The 16446-nt window shown below is 38.9% G+C and overlaps 1 protein-coding gene across 1 annotated transcript in view; it reads right to left on the reverse strand.

The window, feature by feature from the left end:
* Nucleotides 1–16446, reverse strand: part of Myh15 (myosin, heavy chain 15) — a 142811-nt gene that overhangs the window by 55137 nt on the left and 71228 nt on the right. Inside the window, exons 25-27 of the mRNA XM_013515043.1 lie at nucleotides 13513–13658; nucleotides 8730–8820; nucleotides 6431–6820 (exon numbers count right to left, since the gene is read on the reverse strand). Coding sequence (XP_013370497.1) covers nucleotides 6431–6820; nucleotides 8730–8820; nucleotides 13513–13658 — 627 coding nt within the window. The remainder of the gene's footprint in view (nucleotides 1–6430; nucleotides 6821–8729; nucleotides 8821–13512; nucleotides 13659–16446) is intronic.

Here is a 16446-nt window from a genome sequence, read left to right on the forward strand (position 1 = left end):
GAGATAAAGACAGGTGGCAGAGATGGAAGGAGTAGGCGGGTGATGTTGTATACTCCTGTGTAGGTTCCTCTGACTTGTAACTGGCAGGTGTCACACAAACTGATTCTACAGTGATCACAAAATTCTGCAACTTCTACCATGGACTTTTGTAACACTAACCATTTGTGCACTGAATTGTTGGGTAAGCAGCTCAACTACCCTTCAGCTACCATGCTGTATCCTTTCTATCCCAGCCCAGAAGCCAGAAAAGTTGAGTGAAGGAACTTCCAAATGACTCCTTCTGTCTGCAGCTGTACAAACTAACCGTGTCAAGCCCCGGAACCAGGCGGTATAATCACAATTTTTTAAGTAACAAGGTTCTCAGATGATTTGTTGCACAAGAAGAGATAAATAGAATATGACTCCTCTGTCAGAGAGACAGCAGTTAGACAGATAAGAACAGACACTGCTTCCTGCTCAAGACACCATTTCCACTTTCTGAGGAAATGTATATGTATTTGGTTCTGTTTGTTGGAATGGATGAAAAATGATTATGTGAGAAAAGATTTTATTCTGTGTGAAAAGGAAAAAGGAAATGTATAAGGTGTAGGGAGAAATTACATGAGATGATCAAAACATAGGGTGAATGTTTAAATATTTTAAAAAATTTATACAGTAAAAGACACATGACCATTTATGCCCCTCAGTATATTCCCCTTTGCCTCCAACACATTTATCCCATCATTCTGGCCACTTTCTGAAGTAGTTCGGAAAGTCTTCTTTCGTGTCTTTATGAGGTGTGATAAAAAATATAGTGTTTGCTGCTGTTGAGTGCCATCCAATGGGAAGGTAGGCCAGACTCACAAAAACATTGTAGTGTGCCCTCACCCACTTATTTCCTGGATCTTATACCCTGCAACTTCTGACTGTTTCCAAAAGTGAAATGACCATAAAAACAAATATTTTGAGTCAATTCCAGACATCAAAGCAGCCATAACAGCATGACTAATGACATTCGTAAAAGAGGACTTCTTGAACTACTTCGGAGAGTGACATGAACAGTGTGATGAGTGAATTCAAAGCAGGGGGAGTACTTTCTGAGGGGCTAATGGCAATGTATCTTTTACTATAATTTTTTATGTAAACACACACCATATTTTTATACCACGTCTGACACTGATTAGTGTTGAGTTTTGAACAAAGCTTCATTTATTAAAAAGACCGAGAAAGGAAGGATTGAAATCTTAGGAAGGATGTTGTATTAGTCATCTCCACATTTTTATAATAAAAAAACTGGAAATTTACTTATTCATGGGTTTATTTAGCTCCCAGTTCTAAAGGTTCCAGTCAAAGAATGGCAGCCCCATTTCTTTGGGCTTCTTGCAAGGGAGGCAGATAGCAATGACGTGCAGCATGTCCTCAGATCATGAGTCTGGAGACACAAAGAGGTGGATCGTGTGATATCTCACAGTCCCTTCTAGAAGCACACCCTCAGCAATGGAAGAACCTACCATGAGCCTTTACCTGCAGAGATGCAGAGCATCTCCCCACAGTGTCACACCTGGGGACAAGCCTTTGGCACATGGGCCTCTGGGGGATAATATCCATGATCAAAGCATAGAAGATGTTGTATAAACTAAAAGAATAAGCGAATTTAAAGAATAAATAAGTTCTGAGCAGCAATGAAAGATTAGAGAATATTAGAAAGTATAAAATACTTGATTTTAGACTTCATTTGTATGAATTTATGATAAACTCTCCAACAGTTTTAGACTTTCAGGTGTCCCTGCTAATATTTTCAGAAGAGAAGGGTTCCTGAGGATGAATTAGAAACACAGTAGAGGAGGGAGACAGTGCAGACTTCCAGAGTTTTACTTGGGCTGACATAGGATAAAAATGAAGCTTACAGGAGCAAGAATGTTTACAATATCCAGGAAACAACAGAATCTATGAACAAGAATACAGAAGGGACATAGGAGAAAGAGAAGGCCCATTTCTGACTAGATTTAAATTCTAAGATAATTCAGGGAAGGGGAGCATGGCAGTGTGACATATTCTGAATGTGTACCCTAAAATTCATTCACTGAAACTCATTTGCCAGAGTCACAATATTAAGAGGTGAGCTTTTAGGAGATAATTATCATGAGAGAAAAACCCTCATGATAGGATAGGGGCCTTATAAAAGAAGTACAAAAGAGCATTCATCTCCTCTCCAACTTTTGTCCTTTTGCCATGGGATGACATAGCAAGAAACACTGTCTATGGAAGAGAGAGCTCTCTCCAGACACCAAACTCTGCCTGTGCTTTGACTGTGGGCTTTTCAGACTCCAGAACTGTCAGAAGGAAACTGCTCGTACTTACAATTACTCAGTCATGGGTGTTTTGTTAGAGCAACGCCATCAGACAAAGACAGTAATTGATAGCACAAATGGGGTGTTCTTGCAACTAATACCTAAGATGGTAGAAGTGGCTTCAGAACTGAGCAATGAGCAGAAGGTGAAAAAATTTGGAGGTGCATGCTAGAAAAACCCTAGAATGGAGAATTAATAGTGTGTTGGCTAATCCTGACTGCCAGTTTGACTGATTTAAGAGACTCCTGGAGAGGTGACTGGATTATGAGGCTGCTAACCTCATAAATGGTGCGGTAGATGACAACTGGTGGTCAGCTTGTAACACCAAGCTGAACTGAGTCAGCATGGTGCTGGGTGTGGGAGGCCGGCCTGAGGATTGTTGCCAACAGTGTAAGAGGCAGAACTGAGGAGGAAAAAGCTTAGAGGCTTCTGGGAACTGGAAGAAGCTGTTGGGTACTATTAGAAGCTGTAAGGAGCTGTTGCTTCTCTTGGAGGATCTTGTCATGCTGGCTTTGCTGATATGAATGTGGCTGTTCTCATCATTTGAGGAGCTTGGGACCTTGTTGTCACTGAGAATGGCTACAGTTAACTTTGGAGGAGCTCTGGTCCTCACTTTGAACATTGTTTCATGGCTCTGGAGGGGAAGAGGGTGCACTGCTCAGTCTCCTGGAGAAGCTTGTCGCATTGGATTTTCTGCTAGGAACTCCATTGTCATTGTCAGAGGGGTTTAGGACCTCACTGTTGCTGCAGATGGCTGTGGTACTTTTTGGCAGAGCTCTGATTCTTATTTTGAGCATGACTTCCTGGCTCCAGTGCAGATCCCTTAGCCTGCATGAATCCTTTGTCCTGCTGGCATAGACTTTCTAACTTCCACCACTGACCTTTGGGCCTTCCCATCACAGATCTGTGAAAACAGGCCTGAGTGAGATATTGTTATGGGCTCTACACCTCCAGTTGGACTCATGGGGGCATTGCTAAGGGCTCTAGGTGTTCAGCTGGACTCATACAGAACATTACTGTGGGATCCAGGTCTTTAGCTGGATTCTTTGGCCTTTAGTGTGTGGACAGATTTCCTGTACTTTCTTTTTGTGTATGATTCTTTGGGTGACTATTATAAATAATCTCATAAAATGTGTCCTGTATTGTACTGTTCCCCTTGCAAATCCCAGACTACAACACATGGATTAACGCATAGCTGAATAGAGTATTAGGAGGTGAGGCCTAGTTAAAGGAAGTGGGTCATGGAGGGAGGAGCTTGGAAGTATATCTGGTCTCTGGCCCTTTCTTCTCCGGCTCTTTTGCTATTTGCTTTCTGGATGCCATGGGTGAGCAGACCTCCAACAATGTTTCTGGAGTACAACCAGCTGACCATGGACTGAAACCTTTAAAACCATAAGCCAAAATGAATTCATCCTTCTTTAAGTTGTGTACATTGAGTATTTTATCCCAGCAACTGGAAAACTGACCAATAAAATATTCATACGATAAGCAGCAGCACCACTTATGTTAGTGTGAATTTTGGAGTCTTGAGAATTAATGCTATCTCTCGCAGTGACTTTAAACAATCTCAGTGACTTTAAACATAACTAAGGCTCTCAATAGTCTCCCTGTTGTCAAGAAGATGGTTAATAGTAGTCATTTATCATTTATTTATTCTATAAAAACAAGAAAGAATATTTATTAGCAGTGTAATAGGTTTCAAGCACTGCTCCAGTCATGTTGCTTATGTGATAATACAAAGGTGGATTCTGGGGAGAGCTCAGCAAAGAGAAGTGCTGCAGAGAGATGATCAATCATGTTAAGAGATTATTTAAGTAGATGTGATCAGAATACAGATAAGGGCAGTACACACAGAAACAGTAAAGGCCACTCCACTGATATCTTAGGACTAAGAAATATCTCTGTGGAAACTGGAGGAAAGATCACCTTTGCTATGCAGGGGAAAAGAGTTTGTCTGAATTGTATCCCTATCCAAATACTTTGTAGAATTCAGAATACACATACAGTGAATTAAGGTATGTGGCAAAGTTATCTTTAATCAATGTATTCAGGGTACTGAATCATCTCTGTAGGCTGCTTATAGTAAAATATAAAAGAAATAAATTAAGGACAGAATTTATAATGAAAAAGGATACAGAACTTCTGAAAACTTCTCAGGTTGGACAAATGATAAAAAATTAAAAATATAAAAACATCAATGACATGGCAAAGCAAACACTTGATGAGATTAGTATGGATACAAAGACTCTACAAAAGACCCTTAAGGTCTCTCTGAGATCTTTATAACTACCCCAACCATTGGTCCAGAAAGCCAGCACCTTTACAATAGAGCAGTTTCAAAGAGGTGATCCAGGTTGCTCATGGGATTTCAAGACTCACTGCTCAGAGATGCCTCAAGTTCTGCTCAAGGCAGTGTATTGAGTGGGTTTCAGTCTGTGCAGTGCTCCTCAGCTACCCAAGTTGTGGCTCAAGCAGGCCCAGAGGTCGTCCAACACCACTCTAGAGGCATAGTGGGAACCCTGATGGCACCCACATGTTGGTAACTTTGTAGATGCACAGAGCACAAAAACTGTAGAGACACAGTTATATCCACCAGATTTCAAAGGATGCTTTGGAGAACCTTGAGGTGCAAGCAGAGAACTGCCACAGGGACTTACTTACTAAGAGAATTCTCCCTAGCACCACAGCTAGCAGAGCTGGGCGGGAAGGTCCACTCCCTTAACCCCAGAATTACTGAGGAACCAGCATGCCATGTGAGAAGGTGAGAGCTGTGGGCACCCACCATCAATCTCTGAGAAATGCTGTGTGTGCCACACTCAACAAGGTCAGGAGTCAAAAACTTCCTGCAATATCCACCCCAGTGTATCCTGAAGCCAGGAAATGGAGTCAAAGAAAACTATTCTCAGTTTTCAAAATTGAATGTTGCTTGCTGTGCTCAGTTTGGGACTTACTTTGAACCAATTACCATTTTCTTCTATTCCGTTTCTCTCTTCTACAATGCAAATGCTTACTCAATGTTCATTTCACCATTGCATTTTGGAAAGACATAATTTGATTTCGCAGACTCACGACTGGAGAGGGAACTTAACGCAAGATGAACTGTAGTTTGAGCCTCCATCATGTATGATTTAGATAAGACTGCACTTTAGACTTTGGAATCAGTGATAGAATGAGATAAAACCTTTAGGACTTCTTAGAAGAAGCATTTTGCTCATGGAAGGACACTAATGTTTAGAGGGACAGGAGTGGGAATGCTATGGTCTCAACGTGGTCCCCAAAATTTCATATGCTGGAACTTTAACTTCCAAGAAAGAGAAACGCAATGTGATGGTTTCTTCCTACTCAACTGGGACTTTTTAAAGGGATGAAGTTAAACATTTTTAAAACCACTTCGGATTTCTGAAACTATAATTCATCTTTTATGCCTACACTCCATGGAGATCAAGATTTTCCTGTTAAGTCCTATCTTTCCAAAATAACTTTACAAATTTGGGTCACAAGTAGCTGAGGCTGCAGCAACTAACCATTTGCTTTGCTTAACCAAAAACAAAGTTCCTCTCAACTATTAGAAGTTAGGGTTGCTGTTACCCATGAGCTGATAGAAACTATTTGACATGGGAACCTGCATTGTATAGGTTAGGGGGCTCAGCTAAGAAACAACATGTGACAAAGCTTTCTTCCAGTACTATTTAGTTAAAGAGATGTCAGAGGACATAATGAAAGACATTCTCCTCTTCTAGGAAAGGCTATTGGTGTACACCAGACAAGATCTGGAATTATCTGGGCCACCACTAGAAGTGCTCACAACACAAAATCATTCTTGAAGAGATGCAGAGTGCCTTCACTTCTATGTCCCACTTACTTATACCATCCCGAGGAAGATTCCTAAGGAACACGCATCGGAATTCTAATAAAACCAGAAGCCACTTTCAGGTCACATTTAGGTGTAACCACTGAAATTAGGTTTGATCTAGTCAGTTTGAAAATATACAACCTTCACTATCCAATACCTCACGTCATCATTTTGATTGTTCTTTTCCCTCCCCTCCTCTATCTTTTCCATGTTCAGAAGCCCACAAGAAGAAATGAAGAGTGTCTACCTTAGCTCTAGTCATCTGCTCACAGCGGCTCAGGAGGTCATCCACTTCCAGCTGCAAGTCACTCTTCTCTTTTTCCAGTTTCTGCTTGGCCTGCTGAAGATTTTCCATCTGGGCCTCAATCTCAGCCAGGCTATCTGCATGTCTCTTTTTCAAAGAGGCAGACATAGCCTCATAGTGCTGTGTGACCTTTTCCATGTCTTGGTGAAGCTTCTGAAATCTTGTTTCTTGGTTCTTGGTTATTTCTAGCTGAGCCAAACTGGCTCCTCCTGCCTCCCTCAGCCTCTCATTCAAATCTTCTAGGTCGTGGGCAAGGTCCTCTCTTTCTCTCTCTACCCTGGCCCGAGAGGCCTTCTCATCTTCCAGTTCCTCTTTCAAATTCCGTATCTGGTTCTGAAGCAATGTATAATTTTGACTTGTAATAAGTACTTATAATAAACACATTCTTTATTCAAGAGATTTATTGCACTCATCTTTTCTTCTTCTCATAACAAAAAAGATAAAAGGACATTGTTTCATTCCCAAATTACAATTAAAGAATATAGAATATACGCAAGTTAATTTCCCCAAATCAATACCAACATCTAAATTAGAATTTGCATTTCTCCCAGATCTCTCAGCCCTTAATGATAAACAGCATCATTACATTTTACATGGAGAGAAAATCTTACTAAAGAGCACTTCCCAAAGGAATAGGAAGCTATTTTTCATATAACAAGAAAAGAAAATATTTCAACATAATTTATCAAAAAAAATGGGTAAGTTTTATTTGAAAAACCCTACTCATTGATCATTTGTTTACCCGACAACCTCAGCTATCAGGAACTCTTCAAGAAGCTAACAAAATGAACATCAAGCTTACATAACTCACTCTTAGAGAATAATATCAATTTAATTTTACACACAATGCTAACAAACTGAGTTATGTGGTTTCTTAGTCTGCGGGAGGTTTCAAGTAGTAGGAGATTTGCAGCAACACATTAGAATTGGAGGAGGATCAGTGACTACTAATGTGACTGGAATATCTGATACCATTAGAGGCACAATGGTTAGAAAAAGGAAAACAGTGATATGAACTCTCAGAGCCCCAAATCCTCTTAATGTTGCGTAATTAGCACATCAATCTTGACAATATCATTGTATGACAGCAGAATGAAGCCACTGACATTCATTAACATCACTTCAAGTAACTAAGGATACATTACAATGGGAAAGGGATACATTCTAGTTTATATTGTTTTCCTTCCCATTCTGACAGAGAACTACATGATTTCCACCTGTCATTAAACTCGATCCTGTGACAGCTATTTTTCATGGATTATCATTCATAGGATTCAATACATTTATCACAATCAATGCTGTCGCTGAACCAAATATTTCTGAAATATTTCTTTAGAAACAATCTTTGGAGAAACTTTTGAAGTAGTTAAGGTAAGAAAATTCATCTTTTGGATAAGTTGGAAATATTTTCTCACTTTGGATAAAGTCAGGTGTCATTTGAAGAGGAGCCTGATAAATATGGCAGTCTCTTGGTGATTAAAATTATCTCTGAAAATAAACTGTATTCACAAAGCATGAAACTTGCTGTGTCATTTGACTCAAAATGTCTCAGAAGTATCAAAAACAGAGTTCCAAAAGTATACTGAGTAATGGTTACATTACTGAGACATCAGCTCCCGATGGAAAACACCCATTTGTATGTATACATGCTTGTGTGTATGTGTAATTATTTTATATACTTTTTATTACTTCGTAACAAGGTGATATAACATAAAATAGTCAGATGGTCTAAAACTTATAGCTATCCATTACCAAATAATGGTTTGAGTCTAGAAGTAGCTAGAAGATCTACTCATTTTCAGCAGAACCGCCCTCTAATCACAAAGGTAATCACAAAAATTAAATTACTAAAAATTAACACATATTCTGGGTCATGTACTGTGCTTACTACTTAAAGTATTATTACATTTAATAGTACCCGCTCAAAGGATGCCAGGATTAATGACTAAAAATATACATGCCCCAGATTTTAGCACACTGCATACCTTGTTCATACCAAACATTCAACAAACAAGCTACTTACCGCTATTATCCTCATGATAAGAAAATATAAGCTTAAAGTCATTTCCCCTAAGGTCACACATCTATGGAATGCAGTTTACTTTCTTAACCACTGCTCTCCTTCTGTCTGTAGTTGGGTAAGGGTCTGGATATCTTGGCAGATAATTTGTCATTGATGAAACGTCAATCACAGTTCACAGGTTGAAATACAAGTACACATAGAAATGTGATAAATGATTACCTGAAGCTCTTTAATTGTCTTCTGAAGCTGAGCCACCAGGCCTTTATCATTTTCAACCTTTGAATTCATCTGACTCATTTCTAATTCTTTCCTGTTCAGGAAAAGGTACAAAGTAGAATTGTTCAAGAATAATATTGAGTTTAAGTATTTTTAAATTACAGACAGAACTTATAAGTACATTCTTACAAAAACTCAACCATTGCATCCCCATTTGATGTCATCTTGGCTATCACACCTAATCCTCGTTATCTTCCTCAAGGAAACCACTGTTATGTATTTGTTGCAAATCTTTCTAGATTTTTCCCAAGTATCCACATGGTTATGCTTAGGTTTGTATGTGTAATTGTAGAAATAGTTTCATTTTCTTTATGATGAAAGTTATTACATGCATTCACATGTAGAGATCTACAATCCATCCTAAGTCAAACTTATTGTTCTCCAAATAATATATTGGAGAAGTTTCTATGCTGGTCCATGTATAGGTTATTACTTCATTTAAAATTAACTATGACACAGTATTTCACGATGAAGACCATCTATAGTTTATCAGTGAATTCCCTTACTTAGAAGCACTTAGGTTTCTCCCAGTGTTTTGCTTCGACAAGTAATATTGTTGAAATACATGTTGTCTTGTCAAGGCTTTTCTGCAATAGCTATTAGGCAGGAAACTGCTGGGAGATATATATTGAAAAGCATTTAATATCCTGCCCTTTCCTCCCTAGTAGCAATATGAGATAATTATTTATCTCTATTCTGCTTTAATATCAGCATATATATAAAGTTATCTTAGAGAAGAAATTAATATTTTATTGCTTTATTCTGAATATCCTTGTGAACTAATGACAGCACTTTTTAACTCTTAGTGCTTTTAAGTGGCTAAAACATGAACAAACTGTTTGTTCTTTACTTATTTATTCTACCAGATTGTTCAGTTAGTTATTGAACTATAGGTTTTCTGTAAATATCCTTAATATTTATTTTTTCATATCTACTGCAAACAATGCTCTCATTGTATAACTTGTCTCCTCTTTATATTGTTATTGCTACAGAAGTGCTTAAAAATTTAATGTAGTCAACTTACTAATGTTTTATGTCCTTAGTTTTTTGTGACTTGCTCAAGACAACTTCAGCTCTCAATTTCCTGATACTTATCATCTGTATTTTCTTCTAAAACTTTTACTTACAGTTTTACTTGTATTAAGAATAATTAATAAGATTTACCCTTTTAACAAATTTTACATTCACAATGCACTGTTATTAATTACAGGCACAATATTATACAGATCTTTAAAATTTAATACTGTATAACTGAAGCTGTATTCCTGCCGAACAGCAATTCCTCTTTTCGCCTTCTTCCAGGGCCGAGCAAAAACCATGCTGACTTGCATAATTTTAATTACTCATATTAGTAAAATTATGTAGTATTTATTTTTTGTGACGGGCTTATTTCACTTAATGTCCTCAGGATTCATCCACGTTATTACATATGGCAGTATTTTCTTATTTAAAGGATGAATAATATTTAGTTTCATGTATATAAAAGAGAAACACATTTTGTTTCTCCTTTCATACTTTAATGGGTAGTGAGGCAGTTTCCACATCTTGACTGTTGTAAATAATGTTGAATCTTCTACCAGGGCTATGGCTTTGTTTTCACCCTGCATTCTTGAATGCAGCTGAATTTTGTGTTTACAGGTGGAGTGAGGTGAGCACTTAGCTTTTGTGTTGAAGGAAATTGATAGCTAATAGTACCAAAACCATTTAGTGGGTATCTTATCACTAATCTGAAGTGCCATCTTTAACTGTATGAAGGTTCAAGTACCCCTAATTCCACTTAGAGAAAAGGTTTTATGATGAAGTTTTAGCTTCCTTAACATGGAGATTTCTAAAACTTTGAAACTTTTTGAATTGTGGCCTGCACTTTTACTCTGCTGAGCAAAACACAATCTTCAAAATTGAGCACTAGGGAAATTATCATTTTTCTGCCTTACACCATTCCACCAGATTCATCCGGTTATCTATTTCATTTTTTTAAATCAAACTTTATTGGTACATTTTATATACAAATGGTACATTTGTATATTATATACATTATACAAATGTATACATTATATACATTTTACAAAATACATTATATTGGTACATTGTATATATTCTCAAGTTCTTAACACTAAAGTACATTTTTAGAAGTCTTGATGTTTGTAGCTTAAAGATTTTAACAAAGCGGGATTTTGAATGTTTAATTACTGTTTTTTATTTTTTATTTTTTGAGACAAGGTCTCACCATGTAGCCCAGGCTGACCTCGAACTCCTAGCAATCCTCCTGGGACTACAGGCACGCATCATCACACCGGGCTTGGTTTTAAAAAGAGCTATTTATTGCAAATGATGTTCACATGAAAGCATAAGAAGAGACTCACAGACCACAGAAAATGATTTTAAGAGTTCCTCTCTGCTTCCTGATTCTTGTCCCCTTAGATGCTTCTGCCGTCTTGTTGGGCCTTTTTAAACTTTATAGTAAAACAAGAGTAGAACTATGTCAACAAATTCACCTTTTAATTTTTCTTTTTTCATTGTTTTAATTCTGAGATTTGTTCTTTTAGATTCACATGGTTTAGATGTTCTGGTAGTCTCTCCAGCACGCATGGTGCAAGGGCATTATTGGTGACCTTGGAAGCTACAGCCAGAAGCTACAGTACTGGGTAAGTCCTGCTAGTTAGGTTCATTTATTCATTTATTTATTTTGGTGCCAGAGACTGAACCCCAGCTTCACATGAACTACCACTGAGCTGCACCTGCAGCCCCTAAACAGTCTAGGGATTATAAAGATAACTGTTTAGTAGCGGTATGGTAATTCTCTCCCCTGGCTTTTTTTCCTTAATTTAACGGAACTAATTTGTGAAGAAATGCGGACAGTGATGATTAACCCTGCAGTCTACAGTTAGAGGTTTTATAATGTAAAGAACGTAACAAGCTTGTGAGCAGATGTGGTGGTGCATACCTACAGTCCCAGCTATTTGGCAAGCTGAGGCAGGAGAATTACTTGACCTTAGAAATTCAGGGCCAGCCTGGGAAATACGGCAAGACCCATTTCAAAAAAATGAAAGAAAAGAAGGAAGGGGAAGATGAGAAAGGAAGATGGGTAAATAACTGAATATAAATTAGGGATAAAAGAGCATATATGTCACACACATTAGTAGCATCTAAAATGATTCAGACTCGCCATGTGTGGTGGCACACGCCTATAACCCCAGCACTCAGGAGGCTGAGGCAGAGGATTACTGTGAGTTTGAGGCCAGCCTGGGCTACATAAATGAGTTCAAGGCCAGCCTGAACTACACAGCAAGACATTGCCTCAAAAAATGAAAAAGATTCATTCAGAATAGAATAGAACACATATAATTGTTTTAAAATTTGAAGATAAGAGCCAGGCGTGGTGGCATGTGCCCATAGTACAAGGATTGTCTCAATTTAAATGCCAGATGAGTTCTGACACCTCACATGCACATTTGCTCACACGTATATTTATGAAACACCTACTGCGTGCCAAGCACTGTGCTAGGGGCTTATCAGGGAAGGACCACAGTCTCTGCTCTTGTGAAGTTTATATCCACCATTGCGATAAAATTGTTCCTTTTTCTGTTGTGATTCTGGGGGTTGAGCGCAGGCACCCATGGTAGGCAAATGCTGTACCACTGGGCTTCCCGCAAACCTGAAATCAAGTTTCTCCAGTTTGCCTTGGCTCCCTTTATGAAGACTGGCAATTTCATCTTCTGCAAACACTTCACAGGGTTAGTAGCTGGTAGAACATTAGTCAAGTTCTCCAAGAGGCTATACAATGGCAATGCAGTACACAAACCAAAGAAAGCTAGAAACTCCAAACTGCTCACGTGACATTCTTCTCTTTTATACTGTGGATCCCAGTGACCGATACGGTCCCATCTTTAACCCGGCTTTGTCTTAGTTTTGGCCCTCACTACTTTCCTCTCCTATTTGACCTAATCTAAATATGTCAGAAATCCTTAAAGGTTACTCCTCCCACACACACAAAAAAAAAATCCAAGGCAAAACAAAACAGAAGACAAAAAGGACAAGGTTAAGAAAATCTATTCCATGAACTGGAAGCACCGACAGAACTATCTTCCCTTGAGTTCCTCGGGATATAAGGAGCCCATGTGGATATGGGAACTGAAAGTCTCCCCAGTTTTTATCATTTTGAAGTTTTGCTTAAATTCTAAGATTTCATTTTTATGTCATCAATTGCTTGACCAAAATAAAACTCTATATAATGATTAATGAAGGTATAGTAGGCAACCAAGATCACTTAAGTGATCAATAGATATTTCAGGCTTCACATCAAGGTCAATATTTTTTACACTGCCATTGGTGTCATCATGACTAAAAGTGAGTCATTTTCATTTTTTGACTAGTAGGCTCAAATTTCCAATAATGAATGTTCCATATGCTTAATAACTTTCTTATCTACTGGCTAAATACCTTCCCAGTCATACCTTCTAGATTATGTATTTTCTCTCTTTTTAATACATATGTAGTAAAAACTGAGAGAGAGAGAGAGAGAGTGACAGAGAGAGCGAGAGAGAGCGAGCAAGAGAGAGAGAGAGAGAGAGAGATACTATATAATAAAGTCCAGCAAAGAAAAAATATTTCCCAGACCTTTTGTCTTTGCCTTAGGTCTCAAGACATCTGGCCTGGGTTCTGAGACAGGTAAGTGAGAGAGCTCTCCCTTCTATACCAGGAGTTCAGGGAGCAGCAAGGCACTTACTTCCTCAGCTGTTCCGCTAGCCGCCACTGGCTCTGCTCCAGGTTCTCCACGTTTTCCTGGGTCACCTTTAAGTCACCCTTCAGTTTGTGCTTTTCTCTTTCCCAGTTCATTCTCACTTTCCTCTCCCACTCAAGGGTACCCTCCAGCTGTAAAAAGAGAGATTATTTAACCAAATAAATAGGTGGACTTTATACTTCACTAATATAAGAACAGTGAAAACCTAGATTCTGTAAATAATGCTGACTTTAAAATAAAAATTTCATCCGTCAGTAAGTTAGCCAAACAACCTGGAAACGACGGTGATGGAAGAAAATTCTAGAGATTATAGGCTTTGAGTTCTTTCTGAGGAAGAAACAAATAAGAAGTGACCAGTCGCCTCCTGCTGGGTCACTTCCAGTGATGGGAATCTTACTTCTTCACGTGGAAGTTCATTTTATGGATGAAGGAGTCCATTAACTCAGAAGTATTTCTTCATAAGAGCCAAAAATATTCTCTGCAAATTCTATCCACAAATCCCAGCTCTGCTTCCTGAAGCAACACCAAATAAATCTGTCTGATGTGAGAATCCACGAATGTTGGAAGCCCTCCCAAATACTGTCGGCCCTTTCAAACAGGTCTCACACGATTCCAGGCCCCATTCACCCCTGTGGTATCCTCTTCTAGTTCATAACATCATGTTATATTCCTTTTTCCCCAGACCTGGAATCTGTCTTCTTTTAATTGCAGCAAGACGCATAGTGAACAAGTTGTCATTTTAGCCACTTTCCGGTGCGTAATTCAGTGACATTAGGTATGTTCACACTGCATGTTACCCTTGCCACCAGTCATCTTCAGAACTTTTAGTTTGTTTGTTTGTTTGTTTGTTTCTGGTACCAGGAATTGAACACATGACCTCACGCTTGCCAGACAGGCGCTGTGCCGCTGAGCTAAATCCTCAGCCCCTTCAGAACACTTTTCATCAAGCAAGACAGAAACTCTGTACTCACTCAGCACAGCTGGCTCCCCATTGCCCTTCCCTCCACATCCGGGCATCACAGCACTCTCAGAACAGCCTACCTTTTAAAAGTTGAGTTAAATTCTACTCTAGAGATATATACCACTGCTTCCTCATCCATTCACCCGCTGACAGACACCTGGGTTACTTCCACTTACTGGTTGTGGTGAGTAATGCTATGAAGAAGGCACACAAATGTTTCTTCAAATCCCTGTTTGAGTTCTTTTGCATATATACTCAGAGGTGGAATTGCTGGACTATATGGTACTCCAATTGGTAATATTGAGGGAAATTGTCATACTGCTTTTCATAGAGACTGAACTATCCCATACCTCTGCTAATAGTACAAAAAGGCTCCAGTTTCCCCACATCCCAGCAATTGCTGCTTTGTTGCCCTGCGAGTGGCTATCCTGATGAGTGCGAGGTGGTAGAAAATTTGCCTTTTACCTTAACTTACTTAGATTTTCTATAAGGGCTACATTATGATTTCCTGACTTAAACTTTTTAAATTTTCTGTACTTTCATTGTTTTTTCCCTTGCTTTCCAACTTGCCATTGGTTAGATTAGGTTCATTATTTCTGGGTCTCCTAATAGATGTCGATTTTTCTAATTCAAGTCTTCGTATCTCTTAGCATTTGAGAGGAAAATTTTCCCATCTTATCTTCTGCTGCTGTTATGATTTCTTTTAGTTGAGACATTATATTAGTATATCTTTAGGAGATACAGTAATCTAACACAGGTAGACAATGTTTAGTAATCCAACGGGTATTAATTATTGTCCATTTCTTCAAACATTAATCATTTTTATGTATTGAGAAATTTATACTCTCATAATCACTTTGAAATCTATCCTGGATTGTTTTAACCTAGTTACATTACTACTCTCAAGAAGGACCCGAAGTAATTCCTGAACTCTGTGTCTTGGAGCCCTGTACTGCACCTCTTCCTGCCTCCCCACACCCCTGCCCTTCGCTGTATCCAGTGACTACTATCCCTTTCTGCTGTTCTACAAGATTGGCTTAATCATTTCTGCACACAGTAAGAATGTGATGCAGTGTTTGTCTTGCTGTGCCTGACCCATTTCACTTGACACAATGACCTCTAGCTCTATCTCTGTTGCTGCAAATGGCAGGGTTTCATTTTCTTTTGGGGCTAAATAGTATTGCATTGCGTAAATATGCCAGATTTCTTCATCTGTTCATCCAGGGAAGGGTATTGCCATTAATTCCCTATTTGAGTAGCACTGTGATAAACATGGAACCACAAGTATCTTTTAATGACATTAGATCTTTTGAGTATGTACCCAGAACTGAAATTCCTGGATCATATGATAGTTCTATCATTCTTTGAGCAATCTTCACACTATTTTCTACAGTGACTATACTAATTTACATTCCCTCCAACAATGTGTGTTCCCTTTTTTCACCATCCTCACTAGTGCTTTTTATTCTTTGTCTTTTTCATACTAGTTGTTCTAACAGAGAGAGACATCTTTGTTATGGGTTGTGACTGCATGTCCCCCCAAATCCTCATGCAGTCAGGAGGTGAACTTCTATTCTAGATTTTTGATTGATCCATAGTCTAATGCTGGGATTATGGGTGTGAGTGCTACACCCACCCTGGGTCAGACAATTTGCACATGTAAGGAAGAGAAAGAGACTGCTTGCCACCACTCCTCCCCTTCTTTCCTCCTGTTGCATTGCTGTTTGACAGCCATGAACAGTTGCCCTCTGCCATGTGCCACTCTGTCTTGGAGCCCGCTGAGTATAGACTGGAACCTCCACAAACTGTAAGCTAAATAAACCTTTCTTTTCTTAATTTTTGGCACCAGATATTTTGTCTCAGCAATGAGAGAAAAGTAACCAAGATAGGCGTGCACCTTGCGCCGAGACAGCGAGCACCCTGGGAGCGGCAGGGCTCGTGGGTTCGAGTCTGTGCTG

The sequence above is a fragment of the Chinchilla lanigera genome, unplaced genomic scaffold, assembly GCF_000276665.1.
Source record: "Chinchilla lanigera isolate Chin_1 unplaced genomic scaffold, ChiLan1.0 scaffold00026, whole genome shotgun sequence".
Taxonomy (NCBI): Eukaryota; Metazoa; Chordata; class Mammalia; order Rodentia; family Chinchillidae; genus Chinchilla; species Chinchilla lanigera.